This window comes from Doryrhamphus excisus, linkage group LG6, assembly GCF_037039965.1.
Source record: "Doryrhamphus excisus strain RoL-2023G ecotype Guam linkage group LG6, RoL_Dexc_Guam_v1.1, whole genome shotgun sequence".
Classification (NCBI taxonomy): Eukaryota; Metazoa; Chordata; class Actinopteri; order Syngnathiformes; family Syngnathidae; genus Doryrhamphus; species Doryrhamphus excisus.
This window is the reverse complement of record NC_136362.1, coordinates 5284833-5306698: the sequence shown is the minus strand read 5'-3', so window position 1 is coordinate 5306698 and position 21866 is coordinate 5284833. Positions and strand designations below refer to the sequence as shown.

General features: G+C 52.9%; 2 protein-coding genes across 5 annotated transcripts; both read left to right on the top strand.

Moving 5' to 3' along the window:
• Positions 1-143: 143 nt before the first annotated feature.
• On the top strand, positions 144-5361 carry wnt16 (wingless-type MMTV integration site family, member 16). Of its 4 annotated transcripts, none has more exons than XM_078791213.1 (4): positions 144-356; positions 3866-4092; positions 4173-4462; positions 4540-5361. In XM_078791213.1, the coding sequence occupies exons 1-4, from the start codon at positions 262-264 to the stop codon at positions 4987-4989; spliced, it is 1062 nt and encodes a 353-aa protein (XP_078647339.1). In that variant the 5' UTR covers positions 144-261; the 3' UTR covers positions 4990-5361. The 4 variants fall into 4 exon arrangements, with proteins under 4 accessions (XP_078647339.1, XP_057923475.2, XP_057923474.2 ...); XM_058067492.2 differs by lacking the exon at positions 144-356 and adding an exon at positions 1688-1799 and having other exon boundaries at positions 4540-5359; XM_058067491.2 differs by lacking the exon at positions 144-356 and adding an exon at positions 1956-1999 and having other exon boundaries at positions 4540-5360.
• Positions 5362-5496: 135 nt separating this feature from the next.
• Positions 5497-21862, top strand: stab2 (stabilin 2). Its single transcript, XM_078791212.1, has 68 exons — positions 5497-5621; positions 5711-5835; positions 5902-6017; positions 6481-6566; positions 6637-6703; positions 6789-6884; positions 6955-7077; positions 7147-7343; positions 7416-7746; positions 7835-7914; positions 7991-8140; positions 8214-8357; positions 8422-8484; positions 8571-8687; positions 8751-8804; positions 8878-8958; positions 9035-9187; positions 9264-9326; positions 9414-9515; positions 9593-9679; positions 9770-9881; positions 9947-10127; positions 10193-10286; positions 10366-10524; positions 10593-10688; positions 10771-10863; positions 10933-10980; positions 11048-11187; positions 11274-11376; positions 11456-11533; positions 11610-11699; positions 11814-11921; positions 12007-12138; positions 12985-13116; positions 13180-13242; positions 13305-13403; positions 13473-13668; positions 13752-13847; positions 13939-13993; positions 14170-14243; positions 14339-14464; positions 14572-14645; positions 14724-14795; positions 15740-15859; positions 15933-15977; positions 16038-16130; positions 16209-16367; positions 16796-16924; positions 16996-17055; positions 17129-17305; positions 17370-17459; positions 17525-17671; positions 17731-17790; positions 17858-17981; positions 18040-18189; positions 18347-18451; positions 18520-18627; positions 18807-19000; positions 19065-19206; positions 19272-19405; positions 19484-19649; positions 19715-19821; positions 19890-20009; positions 20067-20213; positions 20281-20391; positions 20463-20595; positions 21591-21691; positions 21760-21862. The coding sequence occupies exons 1-68, from the start codon at positions 5526-5528 to the stop codon at positions 21814-21816; spliced, it is 7731 nt and encodes a 2576-aa protein (XP_078647338.1). The 5' UTR covers positions 5497-5525; the 3' UTR covers positions 21817-21862.
• Positions 21863-21866: the final 4 nt, after the last annotated feature.

The following is a 21866-nucleotide window of genomic DNA, read 5'->3' as shown; positions in this document are numbered from 1 at the left end:
GTTGGGTGCAAACTTTCGGCTCGGTCACGTGACTGCCATTAGCGCCCGAGCGACGCGTTGTGACGTCACCGGCTTCTGACACCGCGCCGGTCCAATGAGGAGGCCCGCGGACCGGAGGGCTCCTTCTTCACCCGCACGCCGTCGGCCTCGTCCGGGATTTGCCTCAGGATCGGAACCGGCGGCGGCGCGGCGCTCCGTAGCGCGGGAAGCCGCCGTGCAGCCTCTCCAGGCGCACGCGCAAGAAGACGACGCGCGACACGCATGATGGAGACGAGCCGGGTCCGACGCGTGTGCACGGTGACCGTGCTGCTGCTGTGCGTGTGCGTGTGCCCGCTGAGCTGCGGGGCCAGTTGGATGTGAGTACCGCGCGCACGCGTCACAAAAAAAAAAAAAAAATACATATTGTGTATATATATGCATAAATAATCAAAATGCTCAATTATTAAGAATTGGGATTATTTCTAATCATTACCCTGATCATTTCTAACACTTCTATTAATAACTTGTAATTATCATTCATTACTACAAACATTTACGATAACTAATATTTATTATGATTTCTATTTCATAGATAGCATTTTTAAAAATGAGTAATCATCATAATACTTATAATCCTATAGGATTACAGATGTTGCTCGACATCTTTACAATTAGTATCACAAACTTTATAATACTTTGTAATATTAGTATTGTATTGTAGTATTACAAACTATTATAATAGTTTGTAATATTAGTATTTTATTGTAGTATTACAATAGTTTGTAATGTTATTATTGTATTGTAGTATTACAAAGTATTATAATAGTTTGTAATATTAGTATTGTATTGTAGTATTACAAAGTATTATAATAGTTTCTAATATTATTATTGTATTGTACTATTACAAAGTATTATAATAGTTTGTAATATTAGTATTGTATTGTAGTATTACAAAGTATTATAATAGTTTGTAATATTAGTATTGTATTGCAGTATTACAAAGTATTATAATCGTTTGTAATATTAGCATTGTATTGTAGTATTACAATAGTTTGTAATATTATTATTGTATTGTAGTATTACAAAGTATTATAATAGTTTGTAATATTAGTATTGTAATATTACAAAGTATTATAATCGTTTGTAATATTAGCATTGTATTGTAGTATTACAATAGTTTGTAATATTATTATTGTATTGTAGTATTACAAAGTATTATAATAGTTTGTAATATTAGTATTGTAGTATTACAAAGTATTATAATCGTTTGTAATATTAGCATTGTATTGTAGTATTACAATAGTTTGTAATATTATTATTGTATTGTAGTATTACAAAGTATTATAATCGTTTGTAATATTAGTATTGTAGCATTACAAAGTATTATAATCGTTTGTAATATTAGTATTGTATTGTAGTATTCCAAAGTATTGTAATGGTCTGTAATAGCAATTGTAAAGATGTGGAGCAACACGTTAATAACAGTGAACGGCATCAACAATGGCGGATTGGCTACAGGCAGACAATACAACAAGTAATAATCATGTTTTTGTGTCTTCTAATAAAGATCATTAAGGTGTAAAAGACTACAGTCCGTTTTCGATGTCAGCTCAAAGAGCTCCGACCAGTTTTCAAGTGTTGACATGCGATTAAGCTGCGTTCGCTACAATATCACGAAGAGGGGACTACTTTGCACCGCGGATGGATAGTACCCGCTAAGGTGCGGATGGGGATTGCTGCATGGGGTCGGACTAAGATGTTCCCAGGGACTTCAAAGGGCATTTCTTGGCGGGTTTTCCCTGCTGGTGCCTCGTGACCAAGTAGGTCTAACGATGGCTGACGGCCGGCTAGCTCGGTAGCTAACACAAGCTAGGCCGAGGATGATGTAAACCGAGATATGTATACAAACGAGAGTTACTTGGTAAAGGATCGTTTTACTTGAAGGAGTTACATTTGAAGGCGTTACAGTTGTCCGTCGTCTCGGCTGTGGCTTTGGCAGACACGGGAGCTCCCACGGCAGGTAAAGTGGGGAGTCCCTAAAACGAATGAGGAAGGACAGCGAATGACGAATGAAAGTGGGTCAGTATAATGACTGGTCCCCACAGGAGGGCCAAGGACAGACGGTGTCATTCCTGCATGCCACCACAAGGATGGCGAATGACACACTTGTGATACGGAATGAAACACGTTTAAACGGAACAAAGCACTCATCCAGTATCATTCCTTGATCTAAATGACAGCTACGGTGATCGGCACGTTTTTAATACGGAATAATACCGGTTTACAGAGATACAATTCTCTCTCATTCCTGAATCACAGTGAAACACAAGATCGTTATCCTGCTTCCCGCCTACAAATATGGGGAATGACACACTTGTAATCTGGAATGACACATCTACAAAAAACAAAGCCTGCGTTCAGTGTCATTCCTTCATCTAATTGAAAAGTATGGGGAATGACAGATTTTTCATATAGAATGACACACATTTACAAAGAACAAAGGCCGCAAACGTGTCATTCCTTGACCTAATTCAGAAGTATGGCGACTGAAAGGCTTGAATGTACACTTGTACATAAATACATAGAAGTCAGTTACCATTCCTTCTCATTCCTCAATCCGTGAAAGACGGCGAATGACAGGCCTTTAATGTACTGTAACATAGTTTCACTGTTTTCACTGTGATTCAGGAATGAGAGAGAATTGTATCTCTGTAAATTGGTATTATTCCGTATTAAAAACGTGCCGATCACCACAGCTGTCATTTAGATCAAGGAATGATACTGGATGAGTGCTTTGTTCTGTTTAAACGTGTTTCATTCCGTATCACAAGTGTGTCATTCGCCATCCTTGTGGGTGGCATGCAGGAATGACACCTCTGTCCTTGGCCCTCCTGTCATTCGTCATTCGCTGTCCTTCCTCATTCGTTTTAGGGACCCCCGGTAAAGTGTCTATTCTGAAAAAGTAGCTGTCGGTGGCAAGCTAAGACCAACTAAGATGCCGCATCTGGACCAGATGAAAGGGAAACGCAAATCAGCCACAGGTGTGCGTGATAACGGAAAAAACTCGAGGCGGGCGGGCGGACACAGGCCAGGAAAAACAGGCAAAGCTACCAAAATAAGAGCCAAAACCGGAACTAAGACAAACGGGACGCTGACACAAACCTTTACAAGGATACCTCATGGAGTAAAATAAGGTGACTTTATGAAACTAACCTTTACAAGGATACCTCATGGAGTAAAATAAGGTGACTTTATGAAACTAACCTTTACAAGGATACCTCATGGAGTAAAATAAGGTGACTTTATGAAACTAACCTTTACAAGGATACCTCATGGAGTAAAATAAGGTGACTTTATGAAACTAACCTTTACAAGGATACCTCATGGAGTAAAATAAGGTGACTTTATGAAACTAACCTTTACAAGGATACCTCATGGAGTAAAATAAGGTGACTTTATGAAACTAACCTTTACAAGGATACCTCATGGAGTAAAATAAGGTGACTTTATGAAACTAACCTTTACAAGGATACCTCATGGAGTAAAATAAGGTGACTTTATGAAACTAACCTTTACAAGGATACCTCATGGAGTAAAATAAGGTGACTTTATGAAACTAACCTTTACAAGGATACCTCATGGAGTAAAATAAGGTGACTTTATGAAACTAACCTTTACAAGGATACCTCATGGAGTAAAATAAGGTGACTTTATGAAACTAACCTTTACAAGGATACCTCATGGAGTAAAATAAGGTGACTTTATGAAACTAACCTTTACAAGGATACCTCATGGAGTAAAATAAGGTGACTTTATGAAACTAACCTTTACAAGAGTGAAACGAGGGATTTCAAGCTCATTTTAACGAGTGGGATTTGACCCCAAGGTTGTTGGGTCTGAGTTCTGCGGGTCAAGCCAAGGTGGCAGGCTGCTCTGAACTTCCTCTGAGTGTCCAGCAGAGGGACATGTGCCGGAAGAGGAGCTTCCTGGTGCCCAGCATCCGGGACGCGGCCCGACTGGCCATCAGCGAGTGTCAGAACCAGTTCCGACACGAGCGCTGGAACTGCTCCACTCGGGAACACCCGTCCGTGTTTGGCCACGAGCTGACGAGCGGTGAGATAGGAACACGTCTCCACCTTTCATGGTGTATTTGTGACTTTTATTGTGAAGGACAGCTTCTTCCTCCCTCCAAGGAACCAAAGAAACCGCCTTTCTGTACGCGGTGATGGCGGCCGGTCTGGTCCACGCCGTCACGCGCTTCTGCAGCCACGGCAACGTGAGCGAATGCGGCTGCGATGCCCGCCTGAAGGGGGCGGGCTCTCCCGCCGAGGGCTGGCACTGGGGGGGCTGCTCGGACCACGTCCAGTACGGGACCTGGTTCAGCCGCAGGTTCATCGACCACGCCGCCAAGAACGCATCGACTGGCGCCAGAGGCCACGCTCTTCTCAACATGAACGTGCACAACAGCGAGGCGGGGCGCCAGGTCGGCCGCCCCTTCCTGTTCTTGCTGTTGTTGGGGTCTCCGGTCAAAAGTGCGACGTCTTCTTCTTCGCCCCGCAGGCCGTCGTCATGACCATGTCTACCGACTGCCGCTGTCACGGCGTGTCGGGCTCGTGCGGCGTCAAGACGTGCTGGAGGACCATGGCGCCGTTCGGCCGCGTGGGCGAGTATCTGAAGGAGCGCTACGAGCACAGCGTCCAGGTGTGGAGGAAGAGCAGGAGGAAGGAGCCCCCTCCGCGGCCCCCGGTGGACAAACACCAGCTGGTCTTTGTCAACAAGTCACCCAACTACTGCCTGGAGAACCACCGCTGGGGCGTCTTCGGGACCGGCGGGCGCCGCTGCAACCGCACCTCCAGCGGGGCCGATGGCTGCAAGCTGCTGTGTTGCGGCCGCGGCTACAACACGCACGTGGAACGCCACGTGCACCGCTGCGCGTGCAAGTTTGTGTGGTGCTGCTACGTGCGCTGCAGGCGCTGCGAGAGCATGAGCGACACGCACACCTGCAAGTGAGCCCACGCGGCCACGCCCCCCTCGGACTTCTTCCCAACGCCTGCAAAATGAGCATGGAAACTTTCACAATAAATCGTTTGGCTTCCATTCATGAAAAGTCTGTGTGCACTTCCATTCCCAGCCACATGGCGGACACCGCTGCTCTTTCATTCCACAGCACCTCCATAGTGGCGGGAAAGCCGGGAACGCAACGCCGCTGCTCGCTCAGCATCAGGAAGAGCATGTTTGATGACTCGGCACAAATTCCAGGAGGGACAAACAACACTTCCGATCTAGGATGTCCTGCTATTATCTCTACGCACACACACACATGCACATGCACACACACACACACACACACACAGCTGAAGTGTGTGTGTTAAAGATGACCAAGCGTTTACCTCCAGCATACAAAAGTCAGCACTTTCTGTCTTTCCAGGAAACTTGGGGGGCAGGATGTTGGGGGTCGGGGGGGAGGGGGGGGTGCGTACTTGGGGTTTGAGTATAAAGAGAGGACACACACACAAAGTGGACACGAGAGCAGCGAAGAGGAGGTCATGAAGGCATCACAGATGCGGACCACCATGATGACCACCGTGATGATGATGATGATGATGATGATGAATGAAGGGACGCCGCTTGTATCTAAGCAGGTCAGAGGTCACGTGTTCTTCTACTTTCATGTTGAGTCCTTGGCTTCCGACTGTCCAGTGGCCCTCCAAAGTAAAAGTCTGTCTTACAGAACTGGTGTTCCAACTCCACCGTGTTGCGGACTCGCACGTTGTGTCACTCGTGCAGCCTGGCTGCCATCCTGCCCTGTCCTTCCGGCTACAAGAAGACCCCCGGGTCCACGGCACAGGACTGCCAGTGAGTCACATGACCTCTTGGAAATGAGATGAGCAGCCAAGCAACGAGGCGTGTGTGTGTGTCCAGGTATCACATCCGCAGTGCCACCCTAAAGCTGTCCATCCCTGGTTGTTCCTTTGAGTGCTACAAGGAGGCGGAGCTTAAAAGATGCTGTCCAGGATACTGGGGACCTGACTGCACTGGTAAATACTACCATACTACCATACTGCTACTAGTACTACTACTGCTGCTCCTCATTTCCTACTTCAAGGCCTGGATGTGTTGGCATCACGTTTCAAAGGTCACATGACGCCTCCAAAATGGCATCCTAGTATTAAACACACAACAACATGACGCGGAAAACTCATGAGCCGTAAGTTTTTGTCGCCGCGAGTCCGCCATCTTGTGTAGCACTACCTTGTTCATGTTTTTACTGATGGTTTGTGAAATTGTGTACGTGACAAGGCCGTAAGATGGCCTACTGTGCGGCTGTCAACGACCTCTAGATGCCTACACAAGATGGCGCCCTGTGTGTTGTGTCCGGGTGTGAGCTTTCTAGTCTTTCTATTTCTGTGGTATTAAACCACCCGCGGCGCCGTCCGCTGGTCCGTGGGGGCTGGTGCCGTGATGTTCCTGTTTCCTCACAACTTCCTGTTTGTGCGTCAGAATGTCCTGAAGAGCCAGAGCGGCCCTGCAACAACAGAGGATCCTGCTCCGAGGGCCTCGGAGGGAACGGAACCTGCGCGTGTCAGGTACGTACGTGCATGTTGATTACACGTTGATCCAACGTTGGTTCCACGTGATGGCGTGCACCTTTGCCAGGCGGGCTTTGCAGGAAGCGCCTGTGAGGACTGTGAAGCGGATCGATACGGCCCAAGCTGTAGCGCGGGTAAGCCAAGCGGTGAACATGTCCCGGGTCTTCTTGGGGGGGGGTTGTCGTTTTGGCGTCCAGTCATGCGTTGTTGTGCATCCAGTCTGCTCGTGTGTTCACGGCGTGTGTGATGGCGGCCTCAAAGGCAACGGCGCCTGCACGTGTTTCTCCGGGTACACGGGTCCACAGTGTGATCAAGGTGAGTTTGGTGTTGTCGCCGCCGTCCCCTGCACGCTGTCGCCTCGTCACCTGCTGGCCGGTCCTTGCAGAGCTTCCGGCGTGTGCGTCCCTTCGGTGCCCGTCCACGTCGCGCTGCATGGAAGAAGGTCTGACGGGCCGCCTGGTGTGCCGGTGTCTGCCTGGGTACCGGGAGTCCGGTCACGAGTGCTTGCGTGAGTCTGTGGTCCAAATGATTGAGCATCCGTGTGGACAGGAAGTGAATTATCCACTGTCTCCATCAGCCGTAAACCCGTGTGCACAGCGGGTGTGTCACATGCACGCCACTTGTGTCCACTCTGGTCCAAACCAGCACCTTTGCACCTGTAACCAAGGCTACAGCGGGGACGGGCGTGTCTGCATGGCAGTCGACCCGTGTCAGACCAAGCAGGGCGGCTGCTTGGCCACGTCCAGCCGCTGCGTCTACGACGGGCCAGGCGAGGTGCGAGACTGGGGGGCACGATGAAGAACTGGAAGCAAATCCTTCTCCAAACCTAACAGATGTTCCTCTTAGTCTCATTGCGAGTGTCTTCCCGGCTTTGACCGACGGGCGGATGGCAGTTGTCACCTGGTGGACGCGTGCACGGCCGAGTCATGCCACAGGAATGCCAACTGCACCACGGTGGAACCAGGACGGGTCCGGTCGGTCCATTGGTCCGCAGGTAACTCATCTGTAGGGTCGGTCCAGATGCTGACCAGACTTTCTTCCAGGTGCACCTGTCTGCAGGGTTACCATGGCGATGGAAAGGTTTGCTACGGCAACATCATTCAGCGTCTGATGGAGCTCAACACGGTGCCTGGTGGCCCGTGGAGCGGTCAGCTGACCAGCGCCATCACGCTGTTCGGTAGCGTAACCGGGCAACATCCCTGCACCTGATTGGCCGGCAGCGTTTTGACCTTGTTTGTCTTTCCTGTGTCTGCCCGGCTGACCAGGGTCTGTGTCATGGCCCCTGCAGAACTTGGGTCCGTTTACCCTTTTTGTTCCCATCAACAAAGGTTTCAGAGGAACCTCGGTGAGAACCTCTACTTGGTCCTTCCTGTTTGCACCGAGGCGTACTTCCTTTTGAAGTAGAAAGTATTTGTGTGCAGCTGCGGACCCTGACTGCCAACCCGTCTAAAGCCAAGTACCTGTGCAAGATGCACCTGGTTGCCGGGGTGATGAACTTTGACACCCTGAAGGAGAGCGACATCTTCTACACGCTGACGGGGAAGTCGGCGGAGAGCGAGATATCTGAGGGGGTGAGACTGGGGCACGCCGTGGGTGGCGCCCCGAGCTTGCCAGGAAGTACCGCTCGTCGTCTTTCTTCTGCAGGACCCGCAGACTAAGATCCGAATCCACGGCAGCAGGAAGAGGGGTGTGGTCATCCAGCCGGACCTGGTGGCCTCCAACGGGATAATCCACATCATCAACAGGCTGATGGACAGCGTGGCGCCTACAGTGGAGAGCGACGTTCAGGTCAGCCACTTCCTGTCAACACGGCCCAAGCTGGAGACTCAAGACTGGCCTCCTACGTCCTCAGGAGAACCTGATGAAGATTCTGTCCAACTACGGCAAGTTTGGAACGTTCACATCCTTACTGGAGGTAAGTCCGCGTTTCCTCCTGGTGCAACACCAGGACAGGAAGTGGCGTCACCGTCGGGGCCGCATGCTTTTTATGCGCGACTGCAGAACGCTGACTTGGCTTCCATCTTGGACGTCCCGGGCCCCGTGACGGTCTTTGCCCCTGTCAGCTCAGCATTTGACGCCATGGCAGACAGTCACCTGGAATACCTGCGTAGCCGAGCGGTGAGCCAACTTTATTGATTTGCTCTTCCAACTCAACAGCCGGGATCTTTGTTTGTGCCTCAGGGCGCCACCAAGCGGGTGGAGCTTCTGAGGAATCACATCGTGGCGTCCACGCAGGTGAGACTCCGCCCGCCGATCACTCCATCATTGATTACTGATGGCGGTGGATGATTCGTGTTTGTTCCGCAAGTTGGATGTCTTCACCGCCGTGTCCCGCCCACTACTTTCCACCATGGCCAATCAGGCGCTGAGCATTACCGTCAGTCAAAATGTGAGTACGGGGGAGTGGTCACTGATTATGGATTATTTATCACTGCTGATTGGTGGTCATGTCGCCCACTTGTCAGGGTCAGGTGATGGTGAACACGGCGGCGGTGTTGGAGGCGGCGGTGGAGGCAAAGAACGGTCGTCTGTACGTGGTTGACGCGCTTCTGATGCCGGCGTCCATGGAGCCGCTGCTGCCTCACAGGTGTGACGTCACGGAGAGCGAGATCGTCAAGGTGACTTGCAACACGTCTTCGCTCTCGTTCCTGCTCAGATGGCCTGACTTCCTTCCTTTGTGCGCCGCCGTTTCAGGGCCAATGCGTGAGCTGCTCCAAAGTCAAACTGTCACAGTGCTCGTCTGGAGGCGTCTACACGGTGCGACGTCTCACTCTGCTTGCTTTCCGGGCTGCCCACCCCACCGCTGGTCTTCTTCATCACCGCGTCTCCTTTGTGCTTCTTCAGGGTTCCTCCGTCTTCGGCTGCCTTTACAGTCTCTCCGTTGGCGGCGCCGCGCTTGGCTTCCCGGTGACCGGATGCTCGCCGCTGTGTAACGTTACCGTCACGGTAGAATGCTTGGCAGTACCAGCAACGTCAAACCATCATCTGCTGCGGTCTTAGGACGCGTTCGCCTCTTGTTTCAGACGCCCGCCTGCTGTCACGGGTTCTACGGTCCAGACTGCAAGCCCTGTCCCGGAGGGCACCAGACGCCGTGCTCAGGACGCGGTCAGGTGAGCGTAACGCGGGTCTGCGGGTGACTTGGAGAGATTTAAACGAGCACTGAGGAAGACGTGTGATCAGTAACACGGACGTCGTTTCAGTGCTTGGACGGTATTGAAGGAAACGGAACTTGCAACTGTCCGCCAAACCTCAGAGGCTCTCGCTGTCAGCTGTGCTCATCCTTGAACAAGTTTGGACCCGAGTGCGACACCGGTGAGAGACGCGCCGCTTCAGCACCCTCCTTCCGTGTTGTGATGCCAGGCGTGGCGTGTTTGCAGCGTGTCCTTGCCTCCACGGACTTTGCGACAATCGACCCGACTCGGACGGACGCTGCAAGCGGGACTCGTGTCAGCCAGGCTTCACGGGTCGCTTCTGCGAGCGCAGGACCACGCCGTGTGGCTCGCTGGCCCGGTTCTGCCACGCCCATGCCGACTGCGACCTCGGCCGGGGAACCCCAAAGTATGGGAGCCGCCTGCGTCCTCCATGACCCACAATGCAATGCAATGCAATCTTCTGTGTCTCAGGTGTGTTTGCCGACCTGGTTACCAAGGCGATGGAATCACCTGTGTGGAATTGGACCCGTGTGCTCCACCCTTTCGGGGCGGCTGCAGTGTGAACGTAAGGTGGCGGTTCTTCCTGGGAACGCATGCACGCGGTTGTGCGTTCAATTGCAGCGAAGCTCTTGCGCCCCCTGTAGGCCAGGTGTGTAAAGACGGGCCCGTCCACCCGCGCCTGCCAGTGTCTAACCGGGTGGCAGGAAGATGGAGAAGAGTGTCAGCCAATCAACAACTGTCTCGCTGCTGACCGCGGCGGCTGCCACCCCAACGCCACCTGCGTCTACGTGGGCCCGGGACAGGTAACCTTGGCCCTGCAGCTCAGGGGTGTCGCTGAGAAAGTCAAAAAGTCATTCGTGTGATTTGTCAGAGCGACTGCACATGCAACAGCGGCTACCGAGGAAACGGGCGGGAGTGCGACGCGCTCAACGGGTGCGTCGGTCAGAATGGCGGCTGTCACTTCCTGGTGAGTCCACCGTGGAGAGCCGCCGTGGATTCTCTGGAGACGCCACGTGACCTCTGCGGTCGTGCCCGTCCTCTTCCCTCAGGCCAGCTGCAAGCTGCGCTCGTCCGAGTGGACGTGCGTGTGCGATGACGGCTACGCGGGAAACGGTCGCTTGTGTTACGGCAGCATTCAGCAGGTGACAAATTAGCACGTTAGCATGATTAGCACGCCTGACCTATGCACAGTTTTTGGTTTCTGGTTTCAGGAGCTGGCGATGCTTCCGGACGCTTCGGACTTCCTCACGTGGACCGCTGTGAGTGACGCCAACGTTCCCGAGCCGGACACAAAGACGCGGTCTGATGTGTCTTTCTTGATGCCAGGAGGCGGGTCTACGTCACCTGCTGGCGGACCAGAACCAGAACACCACGCTCTTGTTGCCTTCATCCGCCGCGGTCGCCAAAATGTCTCCAGAGGACAAAGAGTTCTGGATGGCCAAGGGAAACCTAGCGAGTCTCCTCAGGTCCGTCCGCCCACAAGTCACTCGGTGCTTTACGTCGACGCCTTTATTGACCTTCATTGACCTTCATTGACCTGTCTGACTTGCAGACATCACATGATCGCCGGCGTCCATCCGCTCAACAGCCTCAGCAACACTTCCTCTCTCACCTCGCTTCTCAACACGCCACTTCCTGTTTCTACCAGCCAGGAGGTGAGCGGCCCGAGTCCCTTGGTCACCAGCGTTGCTGACTGTGTGAGCGTGACTGTTGCATGGCACCTTGCGTTGGCAGATGACGCGTGTGGGCGGGGCAGGCATCAGCACGGCTGACCTGGCTGCGACCAATGGGATCATTCACCTGGTCGACGCGGTACCCTTCCCTTTGGACGGAATGAGGATTTCATTCTGTATATCCATGATCATCCTGATGTTCTCCTTCCCGGCAGGTTGTGCTTCCAGACAGGAAGCTGAGCGAAGGCCCGCTGGCAACACTCCAAAAGCTCCCGGAAGTTTCGCTCTTCACGTCGTACCTCATGGTACCGCCATCAGCACCGCCATCAGCACCGCCATCAGCACCGCCATCAGCACCGCCTGGCGCGGATCAGCGTCGGATGGGGTCGAGTCACACGGTGTTGTCCTTTTCTTGTCAGGAATACCAGCTGATGGATGAGATCGAGCGGGCCGGCGACTTCACCATCTTTGCTCCCACAGACGCCGCCGTCAAAGACTACCTTGACAAAATGGCTGCCACGGCACTGGTACGGAACACAAACATTGTGTTCGTGACACACTGGACCGACTTCTGTCGGAGAATGCTACCTTCCTTTCTGACGCCGTCCATAGGATGTCAATACCACTCGTTACCACCTGGTGGCATCAGAGCGTCTGCTGAAGACCCACCTGCAGTCTGGGGGCTACAAACAAACCCTGCTTGGGTTCCGCTTCCAGCTGGGCTTCTTCCCACGAGACGGAAAGGTCAGTCTTACCTGTGGCCCGTGCAGGAGCAGCCATCTTTAAGATGGAGGTTTTAGTGCAGTTTTGCGTCTAATAAAAATAATCATTTTCTTTCCACCAATTTTCCTCTGGGAATCCCAATCTTATTTCTTGGGACTGGTACTCTGGCTAACCTCCTGGCTATCCTGGCTAACCTCCTGGCTAGCCTGGCTAACCTCCTGGCTATCCTGGCTAACATCCTGGCTATCCTGGCTAACCTCCTGGCTATCCTGGCTAACATCCTGGCTATCCTGGCTAACCTCCTGGCTATCCTGGCTAACCTCCTGGCTATCCTGGCTAACCTCCTGGCTATCCTGGCTAACCTCCTGGCTAGCCTGGCTAACATCCTGGTTAGCCTGGCTAACATCCTGGCTAACATCCTGGCTATCCTGGCGGATAACATCCTGGCTATCCTGGCTAACCTCCTGGCTATCCTGGCTAACCTCCTGGCTATCCTGGCTAACCTCCTGGCTATCCTGGCTAACCTCCTGGCTAGCCTGGCTAACCTCCTGGTTAGCCTGGCTAACATCCTGGTTAGCCTGGCTAACATCCTGGCTATCCTGGCTAACCTCCTGGCTAGCCTGGCTAACCTCCTGGCTAGCCTGGCTAACATCCTGGCTAGCCTGGCTAACCTCCTGGCTAGCCTGGCTAACCTCCTGGCTAGCCTGGCTAACATCCTGTTTGTTTCATGCGGTTGTTTTTGCGGTCCGTGTGTATCTTTGATCCTGTTTTGGACGGATGTGCTTGGATGTGTTTCTGCTGTTTTTGCTTTCGGATGCTTTGTGTTCGTACGTCCAAAAGAAAAGATGTCCCGCGTCCTTCCTGCAGCTGTTTGTCAACGACGCTCCCATCAACACGTCCAACATCCTGAGCGGGAACAACGGTGTGGTTCACATTCTCTCTGCAGTTCTGAATGTCAAGCGGAACCGCTGCGATGAGATCCGTCAGCACAAAGTGAAGGTAAGTTGGTCACCGTGACGACCTTGTGGGCGTTGAAGGTTGAGAAGGTGGTGGTGTGTGCAGGGTTCCTGTGTGGACTGTCTCTACCCACGAGGAGACCCCTGTCCGGCCGGCAGCAGTCCAGACGTGAGGCAGATGTTTGGGTTTGGGTTTGGACGCTTCACGTTGGTAAGCATGCTGTGTTGCAGGAAAAGTCCAAGAGGATGAAGTGCATGTTCACGCGTTCCTTCGAGGGCGAGCGTTTGCTGACCATCGGTTGCCGGGCAACGTGCTTGCAAACCCAAATCGTGCGTGCGCCCTTAGCTCCGCAAGTTCTGCATGTGCTCACCGTGACTCGCCGACTCGCCGTGTTTCAGGTGCACACGTGTTGCCGTGGCTTTTATGGGCCGCACTGCGAGTCCTGTCCCGGGGTCGAAGGTCAGCCGTGCTCCGGGAACGGCATATGTTTGGACGGAACCAACGGAACCGGACGGTGTCGCTGCAATGAAGGCTTTGTGGGAACGGCTTGCGAGACTTGCCAAGCCGCCAAGTACGGCATCCACTGCGACCAAGGTGACGCCGCCGCCGCCGCCGCCAATGTCACCGTGCAGGTCGCCCGCCAGCGCGTCGCTAACGATAACGTGTCTCTTCCGCAGCCTGCCGCTGTCAAAATGGTCGCTGCAACGACGGGCCGAGTGGCGACGGGACGTGCAAGTGCGATGTCGGCTGGCGGGGCGTCCTGTGTGACGAAGGTTTGAAATCCCTTTTCAAAATAAAGTCATCCGCCTTTCAAAGTAATCACCTGATGTTTGAAATCCTAAAAGATGTTGGCATTCTTTTCAGAGATCCGGTCCACTGCAGAACTTTGTGGTTCCGTCCCGTGTCACACCAGTGCAAAGTCAGTCCAATAAGCCACATTCAAAGTTGACTTCCTGTAACACACACATAACACACATGTAACACACATGTAACACACACATGTAACACACACGTAACACACATGTAACACACACACGTAACACACACGTAACACACATGTAACACACATGTAACACACATGTAACACTGTCACAGCTGTGTGGTCCGACCATCCGGATCAGAATGCTGGTGTGCTGCCGGTTTTCAGGGAAACGGAACTTTCTGCCAAGGTGGACACAACAAAGCACATGCTTCTAACTTTATTGGCTTGGCGGATGCTGACAAACGTGCGTGTGCGTGTGCGTGTGCGTGTGCGTGTGCGCAGCTGAAGACGCGTGTGCGCAGGATAACGGCGGCTGCAGCTTGTTCGCGGTGTGTAAACGGACGCGACCCGGCCAGCGTGTCTGCGTGTGTGACCCGGGCTTCTCTGGCGACGGGCTGGTGTGTGTCGGTCAGTCGGCAAACATCATCATCATCATCATCATCATCATCCATCTTTCATCTTCGCCACTTCCACATTCATTCATCCGTCATCCGTATGGCCTGTGCCTTTGTCAGAGATAAACCCGTGCCTGGAAGGAAATGGTGGTTGCCATGCCAACGCCGACTGTGTGCACGTGGCTCCAAACAAAGTAAAGTCCACTTTTTGTTGCTCCTGTCCTCTTCTTCTTCTTCTTCTTGTGTGTTGTCACTGCTGTCGTGCGTGCCAGACGTCTTGCCGCTGCCTGGACGGCTTCGCAGGAGACGGACGCAGCTGCACGGCCATCGACTTGTGTCAAAAGGTACTTCTTGCATAACTGTAGAATACTACTTCAAAGGCTTGCTTTCAACTGCTTGATTACTAGCTGATGAGTAGTGGTTAGGCTCGCTTACTAGCTCGGCTAGGTAGCTTGCTTCTTCTACCGTTTTGGCTGCCCTTGGTGGTACCCTCACAGGCCAAGGACATAAAAACTACTAACTTGTGTCAGAAGGTACCTAAAAGGTACCCAAAAGGTAGTAACTTCTATGTCAAAGGTAGTAAAAGGTACGTTAAAGGTAGTAAAGGGTAGTATAAGGTAGTAAAGGGTAGTATGAGGTAGTAAAGTGTAGTATAAGGTAGTAAAGTGTAGTATAAGGTAGTAAAAGGTAGTATAAGGTAGTAAAAGGGTAGTATAAGGTAGTAAAGTGTAGTATAAGGTAGTAAAGTGTAGTATAAGGTAGTAAAAGGTAGTATAAGGTAGTAAAAGGGTAGTATAAGGTAGTAAAGTGTAGTATAAGGTAGTAAAGTGTAGTATAAGGTAGTATAAGGTAGTAAAAAGGTAGTATAAGGTAGTAAAAGTGTAGTATAAGGTAGTAAAAGGGTAGTATAAGGTAGTAAAAGTGTAGTATAAGGTAGTAAAAGGGTAGTATAAGGTAGTAAAGTGTAGTATAAGGTAGTAAAGTGTAGTATAAGGTAGTAAAGTGTAGTATAAGGTAGTAAAGTGTAGTATAAGGTAGTAAAAGGGTAGTATAAGGTAGTAAAAGTGTAGTATAAGGTAGTAAAAGTGTAGTATAAGGTAGTAAAAGGGTAGTATAAGGTAGTAAAGTGTAGTATAAGGTAGTAAAGTGTAGTATAAGGTAGTAAAGTGTAGTATAAGGTAGTAAAGTGTAGTATAAGGTAGTAAAAGGGTAGTATAAGGTAGTAAAAGTGTAGTATAAGGTAGTAAAAGGTATTTGGCAGGTTTTTGGCTACGTTTTGTGTTTGCAGAGAAATGGCGGTTGTCACGGGAACGCCAGGTGCAACATGAGCGGCCCTGGCGTTCGCACGTGCACGTGCACGTCTAACTTCATCGGCGACGGTTTGAGCTGCAAAGGCACCCTGGGCAAGGTGAGAGGCCACACAATGGCCTTCAAAATAAAAGTCCTCCCTTCCGTAAACCCGAGCGCCCCCCCCCGTACAGGAAATCCTGGCTCGCCGCCTACGGGACTTCTACCTGGGCCTGATGGTGAGGGAGCAGGTCGCCTTTGTGTTGGCAAATCATGCGAGCGATTGGCTCTGCTTTCAGTTTGCAGAAATATCGCTGAAAGGTCGCGGCCCCTTCACCGTATTCGCTCCGAGCACGTCCGCCTACCTGGCGGACAAGCGCGGCGTGGGCAGGGTAAGTGCCGTTCCGTTCTGACAAGTCCGGTCCGAGTTGACGGACGCCGGTGCTGAGCTCTCCCGTGGCCTCCTGCAGATGAAGCGTCTGATGTCCGACAAGCACAAAGAAGAACTGGGCGCCGTCCTGCGTGGTCACATGGTCATGTGTCACACGCTGCTGCCCGCTGACCTGCGCCCACCTCAGAACCTCACCACCTTGTCTGGACTCGTCCTGGCCACCTCCTCCTCCTCCCAGGTGACAATGGAATGTATGTTAGATATGATGTCTGCATGATCTACACAGCACAGGCCAGCAGTGGACCTCCTACCCTCACCCACCGAGGCTCAGGAGCTTTGGTGAAGGACAAGATGGCGGGCGACAAGGTGAGGAGCACTGTCATCTGGGAGAAACCTGGAGAAGAAGCCCTGCTCCTCCACATGGAGAGGAGCCAGGTGAGGTGGCTCTGCCATCTGGTCAGGATGCCCCCCGGACGCCCCCCTGGGGTAAAGACCCAGGACACTCTCCAAGCTGTCCTGGGAATGCCTCAGGATCTGCAGGAGGAGCTGGACGACGAGGAGAGGGAGAGGGAAGTCCGGGCTTCTCTGCTGTCCCTGCGATCCAACCTCAGATAGGCGGAAGATGAAAGATGGATGGAGGTTGATCTTCCATGCTTTCAATTTCAGGGCAGCATCTTCATCAACGAGGCCAGCGTCACCTACAGCGACGACCTCAGCGTCAACGGAATCTTCCATGAGATCGACAGGATTCTGTTCCCGCCCGGCCTCGACGCCAAGATGGAGTTGGACCCGGGCGTGAGCGTTGTCATGAAGTCACGTGATGTTTGTGCCGAGACTGCTGGCGCTGAGAAGTCTTCTCCTTGCAGGTCAACTTGACGCACGTGGCCGATCGCCACGGTTACACAACCTTCTACAAGCTGCTGCAGGTCCAAACCCGCTCTCAGCTTGTGTAGGTTCTGGCAGCCAGACGGTCCCGTGATGCTGATGTTGATGTTTCAGGACACGGGCGTGATGGGCGCGGTGCATGATGGGATGTACCAGCCCGTCACGATGTTCCTGCCCTCCGATGCCGCCATGGCGACCTTGCCGCCGGAGCAGAAGGACTTCCTGCTGCACCCACACAACCGCCAGCAGCTGAAGGAGTACCTGAAGTATCACGTTCTCCCCAACCACAAGGTGAAGGTCCACCTCTAGCACGTTAGCCTCAGGAGCTTCTCACGTTCTCGCTGTCTGCGTTCAGGTTTACGCAGAAGGTCTGATCCATTTGGACTCGGCTCGCACGCTGCAGGGCTCCTCCCTCTCCTTCAGCTGCGGCGGGCCAGATGAGATGGTAAGGGCGATGAAGAGGAGGGACGAGGAAGGAGAGCGACCTTCATGTGCCCTTCTCTCCGTCAGGGACAGATCTTGGTGAACGACGGAAAGTGCCGCATCGTCCAGAGACATCTGGTGTTTGACAGCGGCATCGCGTACGGCATCGACTGCCTGCTGACCCCGCCCAGTCTGGGGGGGCGCTGCGATGAGCAGACCAGCTTTGACCTCAAAGTGAGTCCTGTGAAGGTCACGCTACTAACAATGGTGTGTTGACCTTTGACCTTCACCAGATGAGCTGTGGCGTGTGCGCGTCCTCGGCCAATCGTTGCCCAGGAGGATCCAAACTGAAGGTGAGTGTTGCTGCTCGTTTCCATGGCAACCCACCACCGCCTCCTTTTGACGCTGTGTCGCCTTCAGGCGGTGGAGAAGTGCGACCTGCCCGCCATGTTTGTCAGCAGGAACTCGGGCTGCCGCAGCGTGTGCACGCTCGGGGTGTGGCAGCCCAAGTGTTGCCGTGGTTACTACGGGCGGGACTGTCAAGGTGAGACCACGGAAACACGGTGACATCATCACAAACCTCCCACCAACTTCCTGTCCAGCGTGCCCGGGCGGTGTGGGTGCCGTTTGCAGTCACCATGGCAACTGTGACGACGGCCATCTTGGTAACGGCACTTGCACGTGCGCGGCAGGCTTCGGGGGCGTGGCCTGCCAGTTTTGTGCCGACGGGTTCTATGGCGCCAACTGCAAAGGTGAGCGTCTTCCCGCCGGTCACATCAGGATCCCATCATCCCCTCCTTTGGGGTCCCTAAACCCCCAAGATGGTTGCTTGCTAGTCATATTAGCGTACGTAGACGTATGCTAGTGCGTACCTAAGACCAAAGCTAAGACTAGGAAACCACTTCCCAGCCTGCAACTGCTTGGAACACGGAACGTGCGATGACGGACGGAGAGGGACCGGGTCTTGCTTCTGTGACGCCGGCTGGACGGGTGAACGCTGCGAGACCGAGCAAGGTGAACCCATTGGATGGACAGAAGCGAGACGCCGTCTTTGTGCTAAGCTAACGTTTGCCGTCCTCCAGCTGAGGTCTTCCCGTGTTCTCCGGCTTGTTCCGTCAAGGCCGTCTGCCAGGACAACAACACCTGCGTGTGTCGGCCATTTTATGAGGGAGACGGTTACACGTGCACAGGTATGGACTGGGCCCAGGCGCACACGCGTCGGACACGCGTCGGACACGCGTCGGACACGCATCGGACACGCGTCGGACACGCGTCGGACACGCGTCGGACACGCGTCGGACACGCGTCGGACACGCGTCGGACACGCGTCGGACACGCGTCGGACACGCCTGACTCCGTGTGTCTGCAGTGGCGGCCCTGTGTGACGTGTGGAATGGCGGCTGCGCTACGGACGCCAAGTGTTCTCAGCGAGGCGAGCGCGTGACGTGCACGTGTCCTCAAGGCCACTCTGGGGACGGCTTTACCTGCCGGCCTATTGATCCCTGCGTGGCCGGGGACAACGGCGGCTGCCACGAACACGCCACATGCGTCATGATGTCGCCGGTAGTCCCGCCGCGTACTTTTCGGTGTTACGGGTGCCTTTTCATGCTGAGGCTTTCGCTTGCAGGCAAAGAGGAAGTGCGTCTGCAAAGACGGCTTCATCGGAGACGGCGTCGCTTGTGAGGTCAAACAGCTTCCTGTTAGCCGCTGTCTACAGGGCAACGGGGGATGTCACCAGGACGCACGCTGCACCGACCTCCATTTTGAAGGTATTTGCACGTCGGGGCGCCCCCTCCCGGCTGCCCTAATATTTTTGCTGGCTACGTTTGCGTAGACGTGACAGTGGGCGTGTTCCACGTGCGTTCGGAAGACGGCCAGTACAAGATGAACTACACAGCAGCACGAGCGGCGTGCGCCGCCACAGGGGGGGTCTTGGCTTCATCCACGCAGTTGTCCTATGCTCAGCAGGTCCGTGAAGGCACCACAAATGTGTTTGGAAGTCAGAGAATGTCCGCCGGCCCTGATGGTGAGACTTCCTGTCCGCAGGGCGGCTTGAACATGTGCGCCGCCGGCTGGTTGGACGGGGCCCAGGTGGCGTACCCCACCACCTACGCCAACCCCAACTGTGGCTTTGGGCACGTTGGCATCGTGGATTACGGCGTCCGCAAGAACCTGAGCGAGACCTGGGACGCCTTCTGCTTCCGGATGAAGGGTGAGCGAGGGGCGGCTTCTTCCACAAGAGCTGGACCATCAGGGTCTCTTCTGCACGCCTTTCAGACGTGAACTGCGAGTGCAAGTCCGGCTACGTTGGAGACGGCTTCAGCTGCACGGGAAACCTTCTGCAGGTCCTCATGTCCACGCCTGCCTTGTCCAACTTCCTCACTGTGAGTCAACGTGAAGGTCTCTCCACCCTGGCACGGAGTCACACGTCCTCCCTGGTCTCCTCCTGCAGCAAGTCCTCAACGTGTCTCAGATGTCGGAAGACGGGAGACGCTACGTCCAGCGTCTCCAGGACCCCGCTGTCCGGTCCACGCTCTTCGTCCCCGACAACGACAGCCTGATGGAAAACCAAGTCAGTCCCCATGTCTTCTCCGCCATGTCCTGGTCCTTACGCCGTCCTCATCTGCAGACGCTGTCCCAGCGCGACCTGGAGTTCCACTTGTCGGAGGGTCAGGCTCTGACCCTGGGTCAGCTGACCAACGGAACTCGGCTAAGGACTCGCGTTGGAACGCTGACCGTTGTTGGACTCGTCGACATTGTGGACCCTTCGTCTCTGGTGAGACGTCACGTCTTCCTTCTCGTGTTTGCTGAGCTCGTCTTCATAGTCGCTGTGTCGTCCTCAGTCGTCTCGTTATGTCAATGGCCTCTTTGTTGCCGCCGCCGACATCATGGCTGCCAACGGCGTCATACACGTCCTGCGGGGAACTCTTCTGGCCCCGCCCCCTCGCCTGGAGGTGAGTGCCATCCGAGCGAAGCGTCTTCAAAGTGTTCTTCCAGACCGAGCTGTTCCGTCTCGGCCCCGCAGGTTGGTGCGCCTCACAAGGCGGGGGCGGGACTCGGCGCCGTCCTGCTCGTGGTTCTGGTGTCAGGTTTCCTTTTTGTGGGATTTCACTTCCACAGACGCTCCGACAAATTCTTCCAGTTCCGCTACTTCAAGGTTTGTGTTGTCGTCATCGGCTACGCTTTCTAACCTTCCAAGTGTTGCCATAGCAACCTCAGAATCAGAATCACAGATGGTTTTATTGCCAGGTATGATCCAACACATACTAGGAATTTGTTTTGGTGAAGTTGGTGCAGACACATCTATTAAAAAATGAAAATACAAAACTATACAGAATACAGAATACAGTATAAATATACGTATGTAATATACGTATGTAATATACGTATGTAATATACGTAAGAGTCCAAACTGGGCGTTAATGTAACGCATATAGAGAGAGTCAAAGTGGCAGGATGAGGCAGAGGTGGGGTGTGAAGAGTGTGGGGGGGGGGGTCCAGGCCTTGTTGATGAGGCTGACAGCAGACGGGAAGAAACTGTTCCTGTGGCGTGAGGTTTTGGTCCTGACGGACCGCAGCCTCCTGCCAGAGGGGAGCGTCTCCAAGAGTCTGTGTCCGGGGTGAGAGGGATCGGCACGCCTCAGGGTCCTGGAGGCGTACAGATCCTGGAGGGATTGCAGACCGAATGACACGCTACTTATGTAGTACTTATGTAGTACTTATGGCGTTACTAGGGATGTCCCAATATGATGGGCCTGATATGGGCATAAAAGTATGATACATGTATTGGATTTTATTCCCGATAAGTACACGTGTATCCATTCCACCACAGCATGTCATGTGACACATCGCTATCAGTATCGGCTGATATTGGGTTTCAGCATACATCTCTACTAGTTACTCTTTGGGGAAGTAATGGCTAACTTTACCAGTTACTTTCACCCAAATGTAATTTAGTAATTCTAGATATTTATGTACTTAAAGTACAGAGGAAAGTAACTAAAAGTCATTGAAATAGTAATTGTTACTTTTAGGGGAAAATAACTAGGTTATGGAATAATAGCGCTTCAATTGCTTTTTTGAAAAGTAACTAGTAACTAAGTTACTTTTCCCCAACACTGACGTCATGTGTATGACCTTCATCAACTCTGCCAGGAGGAGGAGGAGGAGGAGGCGGAGGCTGCATGTGCGACCCGCAGCATCTCCAACCCGGCGTACGAGGACGCTGCTCCAGCACGCCTGCCCGACATCGCCGTGAGTCATCTTGTTTGACCTTGACCCTTTGACCTCGAGGGGTTGATGTGACACCGGTTGCCTCGCAGGTGGTCCAGGGGTCAGCCGGGTTCAGGCGAGTGGGAGACCTCCCGCAGGTCAGCTGACGTGTGAAGAAGTTGAAATGTTGGAAAGTTCAAACTAAACTTGGTGAAAA

What these genes read in the sequence shown, in the direction of transcription:
- wnt16 (XM_078791213.1), top strand. Translation starts at nt 262, where the DNA reads ATGATGGAGACGAGCCGGGTCCGACGCGTGTGCACGGTGACCGTGCTG. An exon ending in AGCTGCGGGGCCAGTTGGAT is followed by an intron (nt 357 to 3,865) that starts GTGAGTACCGCG and finishes TTTGACCCCAAG; the next exon opens with GTTGTTGGGTCTGAGTTCTG. An exon ending in TGGCCACGAGCTGACGAGCG is followed by an intron (nt 4,093 to 4,172) that starts GTGAGATAGGAA and finishes CCTCCCTCCAAG; the next exon opens with GAACCAAAGAAACCGCCTTT.
- stab2 (XM_078791212.1), top strand. Translation starts at nt 5,526, where the DNA reads ATGAAGGCATCACAGATGCGGACCACCATGATGACCACCGTGATGATG. An exon ending in GTTACGGCAGCATTCAGCAG is followed by an intron (nt 10,864 to 10,932) that starts GTGACAAATTAG and finishes TTCTGGTTTCAG; the next exon opens with GAGCTGGCGATGCTTCCGGA. An exon ending in AGACCAGCTTTGACCTCAAA is followed by an intron (nt 17,672 to 17,730) that starts GTGAGTCCTGTG and finishes GACCTTCACCAG; the next exon opens with ATGAGCTGTGGCGTGTGCGC.